The 17,859-nt window shown below is 28.8% G+C and overlaps 2 protein-coding genes across 4 annotated transcripts; one reads left to right on the top strand and one right to left on the bottom strand.

The window, feature by feature from the left end:
• Positions 1-18: 18 nt before the first annotated feature.
• Positions 19-1,110, bottom strand: LOC145975471 (MICOS complex subunit MIC13 homolog QIL1). 2 transcript variants are annotated; one of them, XM_083105969.1, is made up of 3 exons: positions 957-1,110; positions 691-850; positions 19-392 (listed from the first exon to the last, which is right to left on the bottom strand). In XM_083105969.1, exons 1-3 carry the CDS (start codon positions 968-970, stop codon positions 207-209), a joined length of 360 nt encoding a protein of 119 aa, XP_082962095.1. In that variant the 5' UTR covers positions 971-1,110; the 3' UTR covers positions 19-206. The 2 variants fall into 2 exon arrangements, with proteins under 2 accessions (XP_082962095.1, XP_082962094.1); XM_083105968.1 differs by having other exon boundaries at positions 915-1,076.
• Positions 1,111-13,055: 11,945 nt separating this feature from the next.
• Positions 13,056-16,186, top strand: LOC145975766 (E3 ubiquitin-protein ligase RAD18). Of its 2 annotated transcripts, XM_083106460.1 has the most exons (8): positions 13,056-13,402; positions 13,495-13,573; positions 13,641-14,178; positions 14,323-14,336; positions 14,424-14,575; positions 14,669-14,729; positions 14,809-15,516; positions 15,635-16,186. In XM_083106460.1, the coding sequence occupies exons 1-8, from the start codon at positions 13,373-13,375 to the stop codon at positions 15,901-15,903; spliced, it is 1,851 nt and encodes a 616-aa protein (XP_082962586.1). In that variant the 5' UTR covers positions 13,056-13,372; the 3' UTR covers positions 15,904-16,186. The 2 variants fall into 2 exon arrangements, with proteins under 2 accessions (XP_082962586.1, XP_082962587.1); XM_083106461.1 differs by having other exon boundaries at positions 14,323-14,575; positions 15,594-15,777.
• Positions 16,187-17,859: the final 1,673 nt, after the last annotated feature.

The following is a 17,859-nucleotide window of genomic DNA, read 5'->3' as shown; positions in this document are numbered from 1 at the left end:
TTATTGAAGATGCACAAATTATGATTTATTTTTATTCTATAATAAAATATTCTATATATAATAAATTAATAAGAAAAACTCAAGAAGAGACAAGAGTATATAGATATATAAATTAACACCATAGAGAAGTAAGACAACAACTTCATGGTACTCACTGATGATACTATTACAATATTTCCCTAAAATTCACAGAATAGAAATAAAAATCATTGACTTTTCTCAGATACACTTTGTTGTTTTATATAATCTTGCACAGTTTCAAAAATATTTTGCACACCATTGGTCACATAGGTTGGAGTATTGGACAGGAATTTTGTACTTGTTATGATTCCCTTATTCCATGATGACTTGATAAAGTTGGAAAGATCACTGGTACTTGGTAATGGTGGTAGCTATAGAACAATTTAATTTTTTTTTTCTTAAATAAATCTAATAAAATGTTGGAAAAAAGTAATATAAAATATAAAACAAAGAGCTCGTAATGCCATTGTGCATATAAATCTAAAATTGATTGAATCAATAGTAAAACTTGTCACTTTAGATGTTATTTGATTGCTATTAAATGTTAATATTTAACTAGGATTAAATTATTATATTTTAAATTTTAAATTATTATAATAATTATTATTATATTATCTAAATATGCTGAAAAAATGTTAAATATTGCTAAAATTGTTAATTAAAACACACCTCGTTGACGACTTCCTTGGGAATGTTGTTCTTAATGTAAGGCGCGACATTATTGTAGATCTTACCATACAATTGCACGCTGTCTTCGGACTTGGACCACAGGCCCTGATGAACACTATAATAAACAATACCTCCTACGAGAGTGGCCTTGACAGCAAACCTGCAGACATAACCTCTCGTCATGATTCGATTTCGATTCGTGGAACGATGTAGTGTGAGAATACCGTGACAGCGTGTTTTCTCTACTCCTCAGTGAATGTACTAACCGCACGATACCCATTATTCAGTCAAAAATCACTTTGACAAGTGAATTCGATTCAAAACCCGCTCCAGAACCCTCCGCCTGTCATATAAGAAAGCGAGACTTACGTAAAGTCTGCCATGATTCAAATATAACTTAAATGCGAGCCACTTGACATTATAGTCGCTTCGCTTTTATTGGTCCATCAAACGCTTTGAAGTGAAAATAACATCAAATGGAATGCATTCCAAGAAGAAAGAAGCAAAGATTTTTCTTTATTCCGATTGGTTAATTAAACATTTTCTATGAGTGGATCTAGTGTCCACGTTGTCAATTGGCTAATTTAAAATAGAATTCACTGATTGGTCGATAATTGACGGTTGGTTGAAACGGAATATAGAGTGCAACCAGAGAGAAGACTGGGGCTCGTTCCCACTGAGCGCGTCACGCGTCGCGTCACCAGCGTGAGCCAATCAAAACATCCCATTGTAGGGTACTTTCCATTTAGCGACACAAGTCGACACAAGCATCATTCTATCTTTTTTCAGTGAATAATACAAACAAAGATAGAATGACACTTGTGTCGATTTGTGTCGCTAAATGGAAAGCACCCGTAATAACATGTTTTCCGTGTTATTACCATAGACCTTACAGATATGGACTGGCAATACGTATCAGACTGTGTCCGGAGGAGGTTAGAGAGAGAAACATACTTTTTGGTACTTCTCTTTCTACAAGTGTCCGGACAGTGTCCGGACAGTGTCCGGACACTTGTAGAGAGAGAAGTACTAAAAAGTATGTTTCTCTCTCTAACCTCCTTCAGACACTGCTTCTCTACAGAAACTATAGGCAATTGCCAGTCCATACTTATAAGGTCTATGGAATAGATCTATTCATGATAATTGTACCAGAGAGAAGACTGAGAGGTGTCATGGCCTGCTTTTAGGTGAACCCTGAAAGCGATACTCCCTCTATGGACATTGAAAACGTGGACATGAACTATAAAACCAAATCCATAAATATTCTCAGAGGGTAATATATAATGTGTACAATTTCTGGTTTTGTTCCGTGCTATGTGCACGAAATGCCGGTAGCACCAGTGCTGTAAACAAGATACTTATGTATGTAAATTGATAGTAAATAAATTATTTGCGAAAGATACTGTAATATTCAAAGATGAATTAAATATTTTTCTAATTCATTGTCATATTTATATCTTTTTATTTACAAAACACAAAATGCCTGCTATGGAATAAAAACATATTTAACCGTATTTCTATAAATCTTCTTAATTAGCAGTAAATTGATCTTTGATATTTATCAATCATTTTTTTAATTATTTAAAAATTTAATTATTAATACATGTATAGAATTTGACAAATTAATCACTGATTCTTCTGAAGTTTTTATAATTAAGACTCGAAAAATATAGATGTTGCAAAATATTTTAAGTCTCTTCCTTTATATAAAATATAAAGAATTCATATGTTCCATTTTAATATAGCTAACATTATTTTTATATATTTTTATTATAATTTTTATTATAATTTTCATACCAACATAATATTTTTATGCTTAATATAATATTTTTATGCATAATATTTTTATGCTAAATACATATTACAAAATATATGACAAAATATAATACAAATTTAATATAAAATATAATTCGAAATTTAATACAAAATAATTTATTACATGGAATAATTTATTACACGAAAATGTTCAAAATATACGTATAATATAAAATTTACTAAAAATTTTTACATAGTCCAGACGAGACTGATTAGCGAAGATTAATTACGCAACATTTATTATTAATAATAGATATGTAATAATAGAATTTAATAAGTTTTATATAACGTAAATAATCGTGATCAAAAGAGTCATTAATAAAATTATTGATCGTTTCTTCGATTGTAGAAGAAAGTATTTGCATTACTGGCGCTTTTTTTATAGATTATCAAAGGAAATATTCAAAATGAAAAGATAGAATAAACTTCGAAATCAACAATTAAATTACTAAATAAATCGCGATTTAACATTCGCGAGAAAACGCGACGAAAAAATAAATCGACAATAATCGAAATATTCGATTGCGAGATCAGCATAATTTTTATAATATGATAATCGAAACCATCAATAAACACGCGTGCGATATAATTATTATCACACAAATGATGACAGACGAAGATATTTTGGCAAACATTTGTGATCCGTATTGTTTATGAACATAAAATTCACTGTCCGATTTATTTGCGATTAATACACGACTTTATACGAATTTCACGATTGAGAATAAAATACATATCCTATTTCGCGCATGATTAGCTGAATAAGATGAAATGAGCTCTATAAGCTTTAAAATATAATTAAAAATCGTGTTGTGGCCACGTTTAATAGAAAATAACGGAAGGAATGATTTTCAAAGTCCTTCTAATAATCGATGTAATTGTAGAGTTTAATAAGATTTAAATAATGTAAAGAATCACGTTTAAAACAGTCATTAATAAAGTTATCGATCGTCTTTTAAATTATAAAAGAAAATATTTGCACTACCAGCATTTTGCACGAACTATTAAAAACAATATTCAAAGACGTGGAAAGATAAACAAAGCTTCAATGTATAAGTCAACGATTAAATTATAAGATAAATCGCGATTTAAAATTCCCGAGAAAACGCGACGAATAAATAAATCGATAATATTCGGAATATCCGATTGTGATATGTATATCTTTTATAATATAATAATCAAAGCGCCTCAATAGACATTATAATCGCGCGATATAATTATCACATAAATGTGAAGATATTTTGACAGACAATTTGATGACTGTAATATTTACGAATACAGTACTCACTGTCCGAGTCAATTGCGAATCTTTATAACATAAATCGCGACTCGAATTCACGAGAAAATGCGACGAATAAATAAGTTGATAATATGCGGAATATTTGATCGCGATACGTATAATTTTTATACTATATTTTATAATATAATAATCGAAGCTCTCAATAGACACGTGCGCGATATAATTATTATCACGTAATATAGAAAATCGAAAATATTTCGACAAACATTTAAGGTCTGTAATGTTTGTGAATATGCAATTCTGACCGATTTACTTGCGAATTTTTATAACATAAATCGCGATTTAAAATTCGCGATAAAACGCGACGAATAAATAAATCGATAATATTCAGAATATTCAATTGCAGATACGCGAGTGACATACCGGTAATCCGATAAAAAGAGGAGCGATCTTAAAAATGGAGAACGATTAACATCTTGTTTCTACATCAGATTTCGCAAGATCAATCTGCGAAGAAAAGTTAAGTGATCCATTGAACGTCGGGAACTTCACTGTAGGAGGGAACGAATCCTGGATCTTCCGGACTATTCCCGATAGCAATGATTTCAGTAATACATCAACGACAATTATCCCTCGTTATTATCTTCAATTCACGAAATTGATATATGCACATCAGAAAACATGTTCTTCCATTATTAAGAAATATATTTCTTTATTGAAAATTAAATGGATATAACGACCTTTTTTATTAAAATGTGATTACGAACGATTATATTTATAAATACTTAATAAAATACATGCATTATTGGAGTTTGTGTTAAATGTGCGAACACATATAATTTGGGGTACCGTTCGCGCGCGCGAGACGAATCGAACCCGATATCAGCAAGATTTAAAAAATTTCAATTCGAACAGTATGCAAAATAAAATAAATCAAATAATTTTAAACAATTAATTCTGGATTAATTCTCTAGAAATTCTCTTCTCTTTCTTATTCTTATAACGTTTAAATTAATAATTTTCTTTTAATCAATATCTTACTGATATAGGGATACCCATTCGATTTGTCTCGAAATTTTTAAGTATTCGCACATTTTATGTAACATTCATGTATAATTTCGCTTATATATAATATATAACATTATTAAAAATTATAAAAATATTTTGGATACGTGAATTTGTGCATGTATTTTATTATACATATATATAAAATAGTATATACCTAAAAACTAATATTTCAAAATGGCGATGGATGTCCAATACCTGCAAATAGTTTCTTAAAAGAAACTAAAAATTAATGTTAATATCCCCAGCACCTAGAAATAATTTTTCAAAAGAGACAAATTATATTAATTAAAAATATATTCGTCCGTAATCATTTTTATCAAAAAATTTATACAAATTAATTACAATATAAAATTACATGAAAAATTAAAATTTATACACAACGCTATATCCATATTTAATCTACTATTAAATCTTTCTAGCATTACATATATAGACAATAATAATACCAGTCCTAATAATGATAGAACATTTTTAACGAAGAAAAGAAAAGATACATTTCTCTCATCTAAATATATATTATTTAAATTAATTCGACGTTAAAGAAGCGTATCGTCGTTGAATTACTACCGAAATCATTGCTTTCGGAAATTGCCAGGAAAACCTGGGATTAGTTCCTTCAATCTTACAATAAAAATTCCCAATTTTCAACAGGGCACCAAACTAGACGTCGCGAATGGATCACAAGAACCGGTGAGAAATAATTCTCCATGATGAAAATCGTTTCGACTCCTCGGCGGTACGAGCCACACAACTTTCATTAACGTTTATTTAACGGAAGGAACAATGATAACTCTTTTATTAAAACGACAATCTCGTCTAAGAACGCGAAAAGAACGTGGGAAAAGCACGGTGATTTCGCAACCATAATTTATTAATTTATGTATGAATATTTTCCGATACAAAATTCGTAAATACAAATATAACTGAAAAAACAAATTACTAAATTCATAATAATTAACTCGCGATTCTATAATATCGAAGGTGATCGTTAAATTTTGTAAAGTTAATATTTAATCGTTGATTTATCACATCGAATCTTCACTCTCTTATTCGACATTTCTTTATATTTAATTAGCAATATTTAGGAATATTATCTGACGAGAGAGACAGCGATAAAATTCTTTTGTTAAAATGATAATCTTGTATAAGGACGCGAAAAGAACGCGGAAAGAACACGGTATTTTCGCAATCATAATTTAATAATTTATTTTAAAAATATTCAGTTCCGCGCGATATGGAATTCATCAAATAAATAAAGCTAATCGAAGCATATCATTAAATTTATAATAATTGACTCGCGATTCTGTAACGAAGGCGTCCGTCCAATTTTATAATGCTTATATTTAATCATTAATTTAGCATCGAATTTTTACATTTTATATAAAAATTTTCCGAATTTATTAATGACTCTTTGACATGAAAATACAAACAGTTACTCTTTTATGAATATTCCAAAAATATATACTTCAGAAACAAATACTTTAATTTAATGAATTACTATTATGTTAATTACTATTATGTAATCATTATACGTATACTTTCGATAATTTTTCGTGTAATTTACATAAGAATTTACAATCGTAAATACAATTTCATATAATATAATTATAGTCATAATTGTATTGTATTTTACAATTAAAATATCAATGTTAGATTATAATTAAAATACAATTATGACTATTTATAATTTACAATTTACAAATTTATGATGCTATCAATATCAAATAATAATATTCGATTTATTCAAATATTTAATAACATCGATATAATAATTTGATATTGATAGCATTAAACATTTGGATTTAATATTATATTTGATTTAATACACATATATTTTTAAGTTTTAAAATAAAATATGACATGTTAAGATTTCTTAAACGTTAATAATTATGCAATTTCTTTAATATTTCTGAAGATAATTTTGATGATTTAAATTTCACTTTTAAAACATTGTTATTTTTAAAACATGTTATATTTATTTTTACAACGTTTTTAAAAATAAATTCAATTTAATGAAAATAATTTTAATTTACCCCTAGGATTATTGGAATATTAAAAGAAAGAATGAATCTTACTTAATAGCCCTAACAACCCTATTATTAAAGGATTCTAATAATTTTAATAGCTCTAACAATCCTACTATTACAGAATTCTAATGATCCTAAGAGCCCTAACAACCCTAATATTAATAGAAGAATTTTAATGATTTTACTTAATAGCCTTAACAACCCTACTTCCTGATTAATTAAAATTATTCGAGATTTGAGGAACCTATCTCTAATCATCACCTCACCTAATCATGTATATATTTTTAGTCACGTGCCCTAACCGCGTGCCCTAACTGCGTGCCCTAACCGCGCACCCTAATCATAATCTTCAGGCCAGTTGAACCTACCTTTCGTTGATCCTGGCCACTTTCTTTTTTGATCTCTAATCAGAGATCGAAGAAGGAGATAATTACTCCTTCTTTTGCCGGATAATTACCGGCAAAAGAGCGTGAAATATTTACGCTCATTTAGTAACGATCGTTCGATTTCACGATCGTTCGTTAAATATTGAATATAACTTTATTTTAACTGAAATAAAGCCAAATTACTACAAATTTCTATAAATTATATTTTATAATAAAATATAAAATTAATGTGTATTTATCATGTTACAAATTATTTAATTAATTAATCATTTATAGGCTTTATATTAAGTTAAAGTAAAGTTTAAAAACAATATCTACAAACAAATTCTACGATGGATGAGCTATGAGCAATTAGAAGATAAGTGCGTATTATAAGAATAAATTAGCATTAAAAATTGATAAAATTGATAATTGTTAATGCGTGTTCTTTATTTAATAAATTAGACAAAATCTTTACAAAAAAATCTTTTATTGATCTCTTCTTTTTTTAATTAATATTTCAATATATTTTCGCAATGGATGCAAAGCATAAGTTCGAAAGAACTTATTAAAATTATTTAATTTAATTTAATTAATTTAATTTAATTATTTAATTTAATCCATCCTAGCTCATCCATTTTAAGGCAACGGATTTATCTACAATCTACAATCTACATCTACATCTACATCTGCAATCTCTACGAATCCATTACCTTAAAGTTAAATAAAAGTTTTTGTCACTCACCGGCACTGATGCGCAACAGCGGAGTTGTTGTTATCGAAGCTAGTTGTCTGTAACATACAAATATAAAATTCATTTATAATAATGCTCACAAAATGCAATTAATATTTAAAAAAATTTTTATCGCGCGGAATTTTATATCCGATGTGTAAAATAATAAGCAGATAAATACGTATGGAAAAATTTTATAAATTTTTGAAACTGCTTTAAATAGAAAATTTTATATGACTTTTATAGAAATCTTTCTCTTTAATACATTTAAATAATAAGATCGAATTATTGTTCGTTTATAACAAGTTAACGATTTATAACAATTAATATATAAATAATAATATTCACCATCAGGTTGTTCCGCCGGTGCAGGATGCCTCTCCTAGGTCTGCTCCTCCTCTCAGATCATCAGGGTTGTTGCATCGATCTATAACATACAAAAGAAGATTCCAATGTAGCAATGTTCAAAATAATTAATATTTCAAAAATTATTGTATACATTGAATTTTATATTCGATGCATATAATAATAGCAGATTAATAAAATAATTCTATAAATTTTAAAAAACATTACTAATAATTCTATTATAAGTTTATAAAAGCTTACACCTTTACAAGATTATAGCTTTAATTTAAAAATCTGTTTCTTTAATTCTCTCTTATTTAAATATAAATAAAAAAATATAAATAAAAACATCAAATTAATTGTTACGATTAATTGTTTAATTTAAATTATAATAAATATATTTAATATTTAATATATAATTACAAATAAATAAATTGCTTACCAGAAGGTTGCTCTGCCGGAGCCTGATGCCTCTCCTAGGCCTCCTCCTCCTCTCAGTCTTAGACGCGCGATATTTAACGGCACTCCCGCACTCACGAGCGATATTTTTATATCGCTATTTCCGCTATTTTACGCGCGATACTTAACGGTTTCCGCACTTTCGATGCGATTAAAAATTTTTTATTTGATCGCGCGATGTATATACTTAATATGTACATACTTTGAACGGCACTCCCGGTTTCGGTACGAGCGAAAATCCCATTTCACTTACGAGAATCAGCTTCGAGCCAACAGGTCAGGAATGCAACGATACAACGAGCAAGGATTAGGTCCAAACCGGAAAGAAGACGAAACGATTGACGGAAATAAAGGAAAATGAAGTTCACCAACTCTTTTTCGCGCAATTATCCTATCTCGTATCGAACCTAGACCCGCTAAGCACGATTTCAGGTGCTCCGCCCGGACATATTATGCCTCTCGCGGTTGCTATATGCTACACCAGGCTAGTAGACGGCAAAAGAAGAGGATACCCACATTTTTTAAATGCTAACATTCAGCAATTTAGAAAATGGGGAGGCAACCCCTTTTACCGAGCGAAAATCGTGCCTAGGGGAATCCACTCGACTCCTCGACAGGGTTAACACACGCAATGCGTGTGGCTGTAGACGAGCAAAGAGAAGGGACCCATTGACGATCATTCCGAGCAATCGATCGAGTTCTAACTAATTCGGGCCGAATCATTTGACGAAGCACGAAGCACGAAGCGCGAGTGTACGTTGCATAGCAACGTGTGCAAACTCGAAACATCCCAGTTAGTTGGCATCGGAAGTAGAGACTCGTGACAATAAATGAAATTGGGATTTTATATGAAAAAGTCCAAAAGTTCCGCGAAAACGCGACGACGCGAGAATACTACAACGCGAAAACGCGGTAACGAAGCGCTTGCCGTCCGCGGCACGTTGACGGCACCGACGACGCGAAAGGGTACTTAGCTTCCCATTCAGGCATCTTAAGATTTATCATAAATAGAAAAATTTAAGATAAACCTCAAGGCACCATCCAAGTACTAAGCCCTCCCACCGCGGCAAGGTGTACCCTATGGGAGGGTTATATTATATATAATTTTATATATAATATAATACATAATTTGAAATTTATTTTGTAATATAGTACATAAATTTAAATTCGCAAATATAAAGAATAAGAGAACATGTATTATACAAAGCAATGTTCAAAATAATTTATTTTAAACCTAATTATTGCGCGCAATTAATTTTTACATTTTTACTTTTAAATAGATATATTTTAATATTATAAACTGCGTAATTACAAAATAATTTATATTTCTTAGATATAAACTTTTAAAAATATGATAAATAAAAAAATTTCTATATTTTTATATATGAAATATTTAAATAAATATATTAATTTGAAATGTTTTATAAAACATAAAAGTATCTGAAAATATTAATTAATAAAAAATTTTATAAATGTTTTAATTATTTTAAAATAAAATGGAATATTTTTTATAAGTATATGTATTATATATGTTACAATTTAAAATCACTATTAAATCACAATCAAAGAAATAAAACGAAACGAGAAATATGTATATTTTGAATATATATATTATTGATAAATAATTCATATATTGTTGCGTCCGCGGAACGCGGTATATATCGAACGCGATATATATCGAATGCGCGCGACACAATCGGCAAAATACATAGCATTCGCCGACGCTCGTGCACTCGTAAATAATAACGCGATTTAAGGTGCACAAGAATTTTAATAAATCGCGAGTAACATACAAGAATTCAGAATAATCGTAAAACGGATCACAAATAGACGCGCGTCCGCACAACTTGACAGCTGGGCTTAGACTCTCTGACAGTCGTTGTTTATAACAATATTTTGACAACGCGCGCAAAAACGATCTTCTTCGAAAGAATTCAACGGGTGACGAATACATTCAGCGGGACGGGACGCGGGGACGCAACAATATAATAAATAATGAATGTGATAAATAATTTATATTAATGACTTACATCATATCTTATTGATCCATCCACTTCCAAAACCTCTTTTTTTCTTTTGCTTCCTTCGCTCTTTTCTCGTGGCACTTTAATCCTCGTTGCACTCACACTTATTCACGAAAAGTTCCTCGTTGCACTTGCAATTGTGTTTAGAGAAAGAATTTGATAATATATGAAACGTCTCACATCACTACTTCACTGCTCAAGAGCCACTGAGCGAATGATCGTAAGTCAAGAACATTACCGCGGTACTGTTTATATCGCCAGGGTCGACTATGGAAAGGAAGAATTTGATAATATATGAAACGTCACTACTTTATTGCTCAAGGTACTGTGCGAATGATAATAAAGCCGTGTAACGTATTAACAATAGCGCGATACTGTTTATCAAGGTCGAACACGGTGTTATTGATAATTCTCTCGTTGCCGAAATATTTTCTGTAATATAAAATATTCGCGCGCGGAATATTAAATTATAGAAGTATTTTAATTTATTGATTTAAATTGATTATTTTTTAACAATTTATCACGGAGCCTTTCGTTATGCTATTTATTTGCATCATAATTCGATTGTTTTATACTTTGTATTCTCTCATAATCCAAATTATTTTTAGATTTTCAAGTAGAACGTAATCGTAATCGTGTTTAGTAAAAAAATTACAATACAATACGAAACGTTTCTCACCACTACCTTATTACTCGAGAGTCAAAGACAAAGCCGAAACATAGCGCGCTACTGTTTATATTTTATATTGCCAAAGTCGAACACCGTGTTATCAATAATTCGTTGCCAAAATATTTTATATATTATAAAATGTACATTAACGCGGAATATTAAATTAATGAAGTATTTTAATTTATTGATTAAAATTGATTATTTATTAAACAATTTATCACGGAGCCTTTCCTTATGCTAATTATTTGCATCTATAATTCGATTGTTTTACTTCGTGTTTTCTCATAATCCAAATTATATTTAGATTGTCAAGTAGAACGATAAAGTAACACGGATGAAATATGTTTGATTCTAAGTATTAAAATAATAATTATTGTCCATAAAGATCGCAACGATCGAAATGATTATTTAATTTGAATTCGTATCGTTTAATCGATTCTCGATTAAATTGTATATTGTTTAATTAACAAGGATTGAGAATATTTAAAGCATTGGTCGAAATATATTTAATTCTAATTGTTAAGGAAATATCATTATAATAAGCATCAATATGATTGAAAGGTCATAACATAATTAATTCTCTTATGCCCTTTTATGTATCCCCTGTTTCAATTTTTATTCGCAGTAATGAATGAATGCGATTCGATAAAGATTTATCGTTGCGATACAGTTTTATGTCGTTAATTAATTTTTAATTAATTAATACTTATTAATATTTATAGCAAATTATGTTTCGATACTAATCGTAATCGTGTTTAGTACAAAAATTACAATATACGAAGCGTTTCTCATCACTACTTCATTACTCTAGAGTCACCGTGCGAATGATGACAATGCCATATGTATAACGCGCTTGCTATACATCGCCAAGGCCAAACATGATATTATTGTTAATTCTCTGCATAAATATTTTACGTACTACATATACACGCGGAATTTTAAATTATAGAGGTATATTTTATTTTAAATTAATTATTAAACGATTGATGTATCACGGAACCTTTTGTTATGCTAATGATTTGAATTTATTCGATTGTTTTACCGCGCTTTTCCGAAGTCAAATTTTATAATATTTAGTTTTGCATTTTAAAAGACTGACTTAGAGCGAACTAAATAAATAAATAAATAAATAAATAAATAAATGATGTTGAGAAAAAGAAAAAAAAGACACATAAATAAATAAATAAATAATAGCGTGAAAAGAGAGAACATACTAATATTTTTATATAATAAATTATTATTAATTAAATTATTTATATTTTTATTTATATTATTTATATTATCAGAAGGACATATGTGTTACCCTCTGAGAACATTCATGGATATTGGTTTTGTAGTTCATGTCCACGTTTTTAATGTCCACAGAGGGAGTATCGCTTCCAGGGATCACCTAAAAGCGGGCCATGATATCTCTCAGGGCTCGTTCTCACTGAGCGCGTCACGCGTCGCGTCAACCAGCGTGAGCCAATCAAAACATCCCATTGTAATAACCATAGACCTTATAAGTATGGACTGGCAATTGGCTATAGTTTCTGTAGAGAAGCAGTGTCCGGAGGAGGTTAGAGAGAGAAACATACTTTTTAGTACTTCTCTCTCTACAAGTGTCCGGACACTAGAAAGAGAAGTACCAAAAAGTATGTTTCTCTCTCTAACCTCCTCCGGACACAGTCTGATACGTATTGCCAGTCCACATCTGTAAGGTCTATGGAACAGACCTATCATCAACTGTTTGATTTTGTTTGACTCATTGATGTATTATGAATCATCATTATATGCTTTTTTCTATTTTTCTTTTTTATATATTTATCCTTTAATCCATTAGAATTGCACTATCGATAATATATAACCGTGATTTAAATTAATGATTTAAAAGTAATGATATTATCTCGGTTTATTCATTAAGCATTTACTTTAATTTCAAAGCTTGTGCTCTATAATGTCGCCAACAGAATATGTGGAATTAAAGGTATTAAAAATATGATGATTTTATATAAAACAATCTTATTTAATAGCAAAATAACGAAATGAACTAAACAGTATATTTATTTATCATTGCAGCATATTGATAAATTATTACAATGTGGAATATGTTACGAGTATATGAACACTAGTGTGATAACTTCGTGTTCTCATAGTTGTGAGTAATTGTTTAAAACCTTTTATTATTATTCATATTATATAAGTTTTATATTTTATAATTTTAGATTGTTCCCTGTGCATTAGAAAGTACTTACATTATAAAACTCAATGTCCAACTTGCTTTGAAGAAACATTTGAGAAAGATTTACGAAAAAACAATCTTTTGGATGAGATTATTATTCATTATTTGAATTTTAAAAACAAAATTGAAAAGGAATTTTATCAAAAAGAGATATTGACTGTGGAAAATAGAAATTTTGAAAATGTACACTCTCCAAATAATTTTAAATGTAAGAAAAAACAAAATGTTCCTGACACAAATGAAATATTGGATAAAAGTCTTGAGAGTTCAATGTCTGTGGCTAGTAACACTACACCTCGTAGACAAAAGAATGATCAGCAAAATATATCTACTCCTAGCACTAGTACAGAACTTAGGATACCTTCAATGTTTACACCAAAGAGAAAAGGTTTCCAAAATGAGGAAAATGATCAGCCAGTTGAATGTCCAGTTTGCAAAGTAGATGTACCTCAAAATAATATAAATAAACACTTAGATGATTGTTTAAAAAGGGAAAATTCAACAAAGATTCAACCTAAAAAGTAAGCATATATGTATAATATTACTTTGTATTATTATATTTTATTCCTAAAATTTTAAAGGAAATCAATACAATTAATATCTTGAATATTCCATTGTGTACTTTTTGCAATTTTTCTTTTTTAAATATTTGTGCTTATTTGCAGAAGCGAGCCAAAACGTAAACCACTGCCAAAATTAGTATTAAGTTTAATGAAAGATAATGTTATACGAAAAAAATTAAAAGAATTTGGTTTATTATCTCAAGGAGACAGAAAGACATTAGAAAGCAGACTACAAAGATATATTATTCTTCATAATGCGGAATGTGATAAAATAAATCCAAGATCCATATCGGAATTAATTAAGCAGTGTGAAGAAGAAGAAAATTTGGAGAGGAAAATACAGAAACCATCAAATGTGAATATATTATAATATTATGTAGTGTAGAATATTTTATACATATACATTTGCTTAAAATTTTTTTATATATTAATGTAATGAATTTTACAGAGATTAAATATCAATAGAAATACGGAACAAAATATTATAGAACAGCAGAGAAAGAAATATTGTAAGCATTCTTGAATTATTTGCATATATAAATAATTAGAATATAAATATTTTAATATTTGTTCTTTTTTTATTTTTAGTAGCTACAAATAAGGACAGTTATGATGAACTAATTTTGAAAATGAAATGTCCTAATAGTTCACGGAAATTGCCTGTTAGGCGCAATATATTAAGCAAAGAAAATTCTGATATGCTATATAAAGATTGTGTTGCAGAAAGCACTTCAACTATTAGAGATGACGAGGAAAGCAATTTTTTAGCACTGAATTCTAATATTGAAGATTCAAACATGTCTTGTTCTAACATGAATCCTATAAATTTTTTAGCAATTGAATTATCTTCCTCGTCTAATGATTCCAATGACCAATATGCTTCCAATCATATCTCACATAATTCATGCAAAATTGAACGAGTTTTATCTAATTCTAATGTAAAAACAGAAAATATCCAGAATGAATTATTATTTCCCGAAAATACTGTAATACATGAAGAGACAGTTTCTAGTAACCAATCAAGAGAATATAATGCTACAGAAAATGGAATGAATATTGATAGCAAAGAATCAGTTTCTGAACTTATCAAAATTGAGCCAAAGAATAAAAGAAAAACTAAATTGTCTGTGAAAAGAAATAGGAGTAACTTAAAGTGTAGCCCAATGAAACGTGTAGCATATCCCGAGCTTAAAGATGAGTGGCAGAAGGAATCACACAATGAAGCAATAAATTCAATTGTAGAAGATATCGAATATTTTATAGGAGACAGTGACAATAGTGACATTCAAGATTATGGTAAATAATCTTTAATATTTTAAAATGAGAGTAAACGTTATTTTTCATTTTAGTTATCATGAAACTATTTTTGTTAGGATGAGCGGAATCTTCGTCATTTGAGATTTGACTTTTACAGAGAAATTAAAGAACGAACAAGTATATAATGCGAAAGAAAAATATACATCCGATCGCACAAAATTTGAGAAAGAAAATTTGGAGTCGTCAGATGAAAGTATAAAATCTTACGCTCTTCGAAAATGGGAGCGCGAAATGACATTCACGTTAAGTGACAAAGAAAAAATTGCGGATAGATCGACGAATGTGAGGAAATCATCCAGGGTTGGTCTTAGTGAAACTAGAGGATTTAATAATGAAAATTTTAAAGATAAGACAGATACAAGATGAAGAACAATTGCAAAATGAGAAGGAATCATTACATGTAACTCACGATTATGTACAAAGACATCTTAAATTAAAAAGTAAAATTAGTAATGATTTGGAAATATAGAATTAAAATAATTGAATAATCATGGAAATAAATAAACTTTTATATATCTTGTTGAGGATTATAAAACACAAAAATAAGTAATTGATTTATAATTATAGATATTTTGCTTTGATAATTATATGTATATAATATATTTTTCGATATACAATAATTTTGATATAAAAAGAAAATAAAAACACGTATATCAAAATACATAATAAAAGTGTATTATATTCATGTTTTGTATCTACTTCTGCTGTCTTATTCACACATATATATTTTTTAATTGCAGCATATTTTTAAATATTGTGTAAATAATATATATTCTTATTTATGCATCGTTTCAAGTAGATATCACAAAATTACCTAATATATCAATCAATGGATTTAGGTTAAACAAAGTATTTTTGATTATTTATATATTTATATATATGTTACGTTACTTAATATGCATTCATTACATAATCTAACATGATTGAATCAAAGAAAATGATAAAATATCTTATAATATTACTTTGATAAGCGCGTTTGATAAGTGATACATAAATTATTGAAATCTTTTTATCAAAGACATTAAATTTTATTGAATATATTATTTTACATTATTTTGAACAGAAAAAAGGAGACTAACAGCGATGAAACGATCGGCGCAAATCTCAATAAACTTGCATATTTCTATTCCTAGACATTAACAATAATTTAATAAGCTTAACATAATGTCTCCAAATATAGCTGCCCGTTTACCGATCGCTTACACAATAAAATTTACATTTTTAATATTATATAACTTTGATATTCATACACTTTGGTATTGATTTATACAATTATACAGTTTACTTTATTTACATAGTGTAATTTACGATAAACTCTGATACTCATCTAAGTTTGTAGATTTATAAGTGCTAACGTTCTAAACGGAACGGCTATCACACTCATTATATATCGTTCTCGCTTAATTCTTACTTAACGTTATTGCACTGTTACAGTCTATTAAACTTTGTATCGTTATCGACATTTTCCTGTTTCATATACGAGGCGCATCGTTACTACAGGAACGAAAATTTTTCTATAGTTTGGGAAGCATTTCTACTAATATAGTAAACATTTCTGCACTTTAACAAACTTTTATCTAAAATTCTTATATTTGATGCTTTAAAAAGTATTAACTACTTAGCAGAATTATTATTCATTTTGTGATCATCTTGTATTTCATTATTTTTTTTTATAATTAGAGGAAATATTTATTCGCATAAAACATCTTTTTGTTTGCATAAAACATCTTTTACTTAAATACAGATTCGAGCATAATAATCTGTTTTGCTGTGGTATGGCATCACGCGAGGTAGTTACTCGAATGTTAGTACATTTTCTCCAAGTATGCTACAAGTGACTTTAACTTCTATCCCGTATGTAATTGTTTGTCAATTTCGCTCGAAGACAGCAAGAAGATCAAAATATCAGGGACATTGTCTTATAATTAATAATCCAATTTATTTATCATTATCATTAGATTCATCAACGACTCATTCGTGATATTTACATTCATAGTACTTATAAGTAGATTGTCTTTTGATTTGCTAAGAGACCAGAGATAGTAGCTTTGAAGTAAGACGGCGGAAAGATTATCTTTGCCGTAAAAGGCCAATTGTCTCCTATTATTCATTTAGTTAAAGAGAAACTCCTGAAAAATAGATTACCTCTCTCACGCGAGTAAAGAAACTATCGAAGAAACTATTCTTATCACACATTTTAAGTACGTATGTTAATATTTGCAGATTCCTTTTTAATTACGGATGGATCAAGTTAAAATCGAAATGTAAATTAATTATCGTATGAAATAAATTTCATATGTTGTATAGAATTAATTAATTTAC

This window comes from Camponotus vicinus, unplaced genomic scaffold (assembly GCF_025532165.1).
Source record: "Camponotus vicinus isolate PSW18456_S1 unplaced genomic scaffold, iyCamVici1.0 SCAF_8, whole genome shotgun sequence".
Taxonomy (NCBI): domain Eukaryota; kingdom Metazoa; phylum Arthropoda; class Insecta; order Hymenoptera; family Formicidae; genus Camponotus; species Camponotus vicinus.
The sequence above is the reverse complement of the archived record's forward strand: the minus strand, read 5'-3'. Positions and strand labels throughout refer to the sequence as shown.

What these genes read in the sequence shown, in the direction of transcription:
- LOC145975766 (XM_083106460.1), top strand. Translation starts at nt 13,373, where the DNA reads ATGTCGCCAACAGAATATGTGGAATTAAAG. An exon ending in AAATACAGAAACCATCAAAT is followed by an intron (nt 14,576 to 14,668) that starts GTGAATATATTA and finishes TGAATTTTACAG; the next exon opens with AGATTAAATATCAATAGAAA. An exon ending in TAGTGACATTCAAGATTATG is followed by an intron (nt 15,517 to 15,634) that starts GTAAATAATCTT and finishes TGACTTTTACAG; the next exon opens with AGAAATTAAAGAACGAACAA.
- LOC145975471 (XM_083105968.1), bottom strand. Translation starts at nt 970, where the DNA reads ATGGGTATCGTGCGGTTAGTACATTCACTGAGGAGTAGAGAAAACACG. An exon ending in AGAGAAAACACGCTGTCACG is followed by an intron (nt 851 to 914) that starts GTATTCTCACAC and finishes TTATGTCTGCAG; the next exon opens with GTTTGCTGTCAAGGCCACTC. An exon ending in CCAAGGAAGTCGTCAACGAG is followed by an intron (nt 393 to 690) that starts GTGTGTTTTAAT and finishes ATTGTTCTATAG; the next exon opens with CTACCACCATTACCAAGTAC.